The 4,915-nt window shown below is 44.9% G+C and overlaps 1 protein-coding gene across 2 annotated transcripts in view; it reads left to right on the top strand.

Moving 5' to 3' along the window:
• The first annotated feature begins 2,653 nt into the window (after positions 1 to 2,653).
• Positions 2,654 to 4,915, top strand: part of tbc1d9b (TBC1 domain family member 9B) — a 40,490-nt gene continuing 38,228 nt past the window's right edge. Inside the window, exon 1 of one of the 2 annotated variants that reach the window (XM_018091926.2) lies at positions 2,654 to 2,935. In XM_018091926.2, coding sequence (XP_017947415.1) covers positions 2,818 to 2,935 — 118 coding nt within the window. In that variant the 5' untranslated portion in view covers positions 2,654 to 2,817. 2 annotated transcript variants of the gene reach the window in all.

Here is a 4,915-nt window from a genome sequence, read left to right as displayed (position 1 = left end):
ACTATAGTTTATATAAATACCCTGCTGTGTAGCCCCGGGGGCAGCCATTCCTGCACTGGTACAGCTGGGGTGTTTTCTACAGAAACCCTACTATAGTTTATATAAATACCCCGCTGTGTAGCCCCGGGGGCAGCCATTCCTGCGCTGGTACAGCTGGGGTGTTTGCTACAGCAACCCTACTATAGTTTATATAAATACCCCGCTGTGTAGCCCCGGGGGCAGCCATTCCTGCACTGGTACAGCTGGGGTGTTTGCTACAGAAACCCTACTATAGTTTATATAAATACCCCGCTGTGTAGTCCCGGGGGCAGCCATTCCTGCACTGGTACAGCTGGGGTGTTTGCTACAGAAACCCTACTATAGTTTATATAAATACCACGCTGTGTAGCCCCGGGGGCAGCCATTCCTACACTGGTACAGCTGGGGTGTTTGCTACAGAAACCCTACTATATTTTATATAAATACCCCGCTGTGTAGCCCCAGGGGCAGCCGTTCCTGCACTGGTACAGCTGGGGTGTTTGCTACAGAAACCCTACTATAGTTTATATAAATACCCCGCTGTGTATCCCCAGGGGCAGCCGTTCCTGCACTGGTACAGCTGGGGTGTTTGCTACAGAAACCCTACTATAGTTTATATAAATACCCCGCTGTGTAGCCCCGGGGGCAGCCATTCCTGCACTGGTACAGCTGGGGTGTTTGCTACAGAAACCCTACTATAGTTTATATAAATACCCCGCTGTGTAGCCCCGGGGGCAGCCATTCCTGCACTGGTACAGCTGGGGTGTTTGCTACAGAAACCCTACTATAGTTTATATAAATACCCCGCTGTGTAGCCCCGGGGGCAGCCATTCCTGCACTGGTACAGCTGGGGTGTTTGCTACAGAAACCCTACTATAGTTTATATAAATACCCCGCTGTGTAGCCCCGGGGGCAGCCATTCCTGCACTGGTACAGCTGGGGTGTTTGCTACAGAAACCCTACTATAGTTTATATAAATACCCCGCTGTGTAGCCCCGGGGGCAGCCATTCCTGCACTGGTACAGCTGGGGTGTTTGCTACAGAAACCCTACTATAGTTTATATAAATACCCCGCTGTGTAGCCCCGGGGGCAGCCATTCCTACACTGGTACAGCTGGGGTGTTTGCTACAGAAACCCTACTATAGTTTATATAAATACCCCGCTGTGTAGCCCCGGGGGCAGCCATTCAAAGGAGAAACGTGTTACTGGTTACTGCCAGGGGCAAATTTGCCCAGTGTTTATAAATTACCACCACTGGGGGGTTTATATTGGCACCTAATGGCATGTGGGTGATGCAGTGCTGCATATTGCAAGCTTTAAGGTGATTTTTAACAATCAGAATTTTTTATAAAAACCACAATGTTCCCTGGGGTACACTAACTGCTACTGATATGCAGGTTTCAGCAGCGGTGTTTGAAAACTTTGTACAGGTATGGGACCTGTAATCCAAAATGCTCAGGACCTGGGGTTTTCTAGATAAGAGGTCTTTCCATAATTTGATCCCCATACCTTAAGTCTACCAAAATATAATTTCAACATTAAATAAACTCAATAGGATTGTTTTGCCTTTAATAAGGGCTAACCATATCTTAGTTGGGATAAAATGAGAAGGAAAGGTATAAGCCCAGTGGTTGTAATCACTTCCCTGATACCCCCAGCCCAAGGTATCAGCTAAGTAATTACAATCAGAAACATTTTGCCCCGCCTCCCCAGTGATTATGCCTTTCCTTCTCCTTTAAGTACAAGGTACTGTTTTATTATTAGCGAGAAAAAGAAAATCACTTTTGGAAATTCGAATTACTTGATTAAAATGGAGTCTATGGGAGATGGCCTTTCCGTAATTCAGTGCTTTCTGGATAATGGGTTTCTGAATAACCCAAGCAGTGATACATCCATAGTACTACAGGTATTGGTGCACTGGGGAGAATGGAGCTTTCTAAAGCAGCTTTATTTTCACACATAAAATACATATTTTTTGCTAAGCACATATTCTGAATGATATTAAAATGTTTTCTAAGTTAACTAATGCTACTTTAAAAACAAAGCACAAAATGTTGAATGAGAGCAAACTAAATGAGAAATGTATTATTATATATTATAACTAAATTCTAACAATTCTAACTATGCACTTCCCAGGCATACCATGTACTCCCTATGTAACTCCTTAGCTCTCTGCTACATAAGTCTAATACACAGGCACTTGGTAGCAAATTTGGAGCTCTTACTGTAGTTGCAGTGATAGAGCTGACCTGCCGCACTACTTACACTACAGAGACTTAGAGAAATAGAATAAAAGTCACCATGGTGCGTCCCTTACCAACATGCGGCAGAATGCTTGCACATTTTGCCAAGCAGGAACTCTTCAACCAAGCACCACAAGGAATCTGATTTTAACCATAAAAATAAGCCATATAGACTATTACGCTTACAGGTACGTATCAACACCACGTAACAACAATAGTATAATCCGCAGTTTTATTGACTCAGTACCTGCTTTGGCTTCCCGTTAGCAAACAATAAGAGAAGCGGCGCAACAGCAGCGCCCAACTTCTCCAGCAGGGGGAGCTATTTCTCACTGCAAGCGGCTGCGGGCTTCCTGTCATGGGGAAACAATAATAATAATAAGAGAGCGCAGACGCCACATACAGGTTCTCCAGCAGGGGGAGCGCTTCCCAGTGATTAGCGGCCTGCTCGGCCTGATCTCTTCTGTTTGTACAGAGAGAAGAAGCAGTGGCAACAACACAGGCCGGTACCGAGCGCTTTGCCCCCGGAGGCGGAGGGGAATCTCCCATTGCAGGATGTGGCTGAACCCGGAGGAGGTGCTGCTGGCTAATGCTCTGTGGGTGACGGAGAGAGCCAACCCGTTCTTCTTGCTGCAGCGCCGCAGGGGCCATGGCAAAGGCGGTGGCCTGTCAGGTGGGGCATCATGGGGGCGCTGGTTATTGGGAGGTGGTAGTAATGGTAGTGGTAAACCTGTTGTAAACATTGTGACTTTAGGTTAGATGAATCAGTCTAGGTACTGCTGGACTACAATTCCCAGCATTCCCCCTTACAACTTTCGTTGGGCACCAGAGTTAAGATGACAGCTCTCATTGGCAGCCCTGTTAGTAGCACAGGAATAGTTCATGGCCATCTAAGGGTGCTATATAAGATACATTTCGCCCATGTAGATAGATAATAACGTATTTGCTTGTGTGGGTCCCAGAACTCTGACCCCCCCTAAAAAATAATGCCTAGTAGCTCCTAGCTGGCTTACAGGGGATGCTGGGAGCTGTGCCTTACTGTTATGAATTGCTATAAAGAATGACAGGCACCCAATATCACAGCTGTATTAATACTGGTCACTCCCATGTCTATTGTATTCACACTCACTGACAACAATGAGCTTTGATTTCATCTAAAGTGCAAACTCCTGTTGAATGTGGCTGTATGTGATATGTTATTAGAAATCACCAGGGAACCCTAGGACCATATAATGGTGTGAGGAGACTTTATTTTTATGGTTCATGTAACCTTTTATAATCCCTGTATACAGGCAGAGCATATTTCTTCTAATATGCAAGTTTCAGTGATTCTTAATGTCTATTATAAGGATATATCGTTATTGGAGCCTTTGAGTGTTATATGTAAAATAAGTTCCTACTGCTTTTCTACTCATTGTTTCAATTATTTATTTTTCACCTAAAAGTGTTCAGCCTCCAGACTTTTTATAAACAGAGTCACAGAAAATATTTTTTTTAGGAAATGCTTAGTCACATGATAAAACCACTTTTTGTGTCGTTACGTACATATACAAAACTACCCAATCTCTTCCTGGTGTAAAGTGTTTACAGAAAAATGTCCCAAAGTCATTTGTTGTTTATTGGCTCAAAAGAAAAAGGGTCCAATTTGTATGTTCTGGCGAATCTAGCTTGAATAGTACTATGCTGATTTACGGGGGTAGTTCACGTTTAAACTCACTTTTAGTATGATGTAGATCTTCATTTTTTTACTTTTTGTGGTTTTTCAGTTATTTCTGTTCAGCAGCTCTCCATTGTAACATAGTAAGTTAGGTCGAAAAAAGACACATGTCCATCAAGTTCAACCATAATGCCTATATATAACCTGCCTAACTTCTAGTTGAAAGACCCCATCTGAAGCCTCTCTAAAGGTCCCTATACACGGGCCAATTCTATCTGCCGATATCGGTCCCTTAGACAGATTCGGCAGGTTATCGGCCTGTGTATGGGCACTACCGACGGGCCTGCCCGACCGATATCTGGCCTGAAATCGGCCAGATCTCGATCGGACAGGCTAGAAAATCTAGTCGGATCAGGGACTGCATCGGCTTGTTGATGTGGTCCCCGGACCGACTTTTCCTATACCCGCCTTAATAATTCAATCGTTTGTCCCCAGGGTGGGGATATCGGAAGAAGATCTGCCCGTGTATGGGGACCTTAATTTGCTGCAAATAGGAAGGAATTTCTTCCTGACTCCAAGATGGCAATCGGACTAGTCCCTGGATCAACTTGTACTAAGGGCTATATCCCATAACCCTGTATTCCCTCACTTGTACTGAGAGCTATCTCCCATAACCCTGTATTCCCTTACTTGTACTGAGAGCTATCCCCCCTACCAATGTATTCCCTCACTTGTACTGAGAGCTATCCCCCCTACCCCTGTATTCCCTCACTTGTACTGAGAGCTATCTCCCCTACCCCTGTATTCCCTCACTTGTACTGAGAGCTATCTCCCCTACCCCTGTATTCCCTCACTTGTACTGAGAGCTATCTCCCATACCCCTGTATTCCCTCACTTGTACTGAGAGCTATCTCCCCTACCCCTGTATTCCCTCACTTGTACTGAGAGCTATCTCCCCTACCCCTGTATTCCCTCACTTGTACTGAGAGCTATCTC

Source organism: Xenopus tropicalis, chromosome 3 (assembly GCF_000004195.4).
Source record: "Xenopus tropicalis strain Nigerian chromosome 3, UCB_Xtro_10.0, whole genome shotgun sequence".
In the NCBI taxonomy this organism is placed as follows: domain Eukaryota; kingdom Metazoa; phylum Chordata; class Amphibia; order Anura; family Pipidae; genus Xenopus; species Xenopus tropicalis.
Note: the sequence above shows the minus strand (reverse complement) of the source record. Positions and strands in the feature narration are given on the sequence as shown.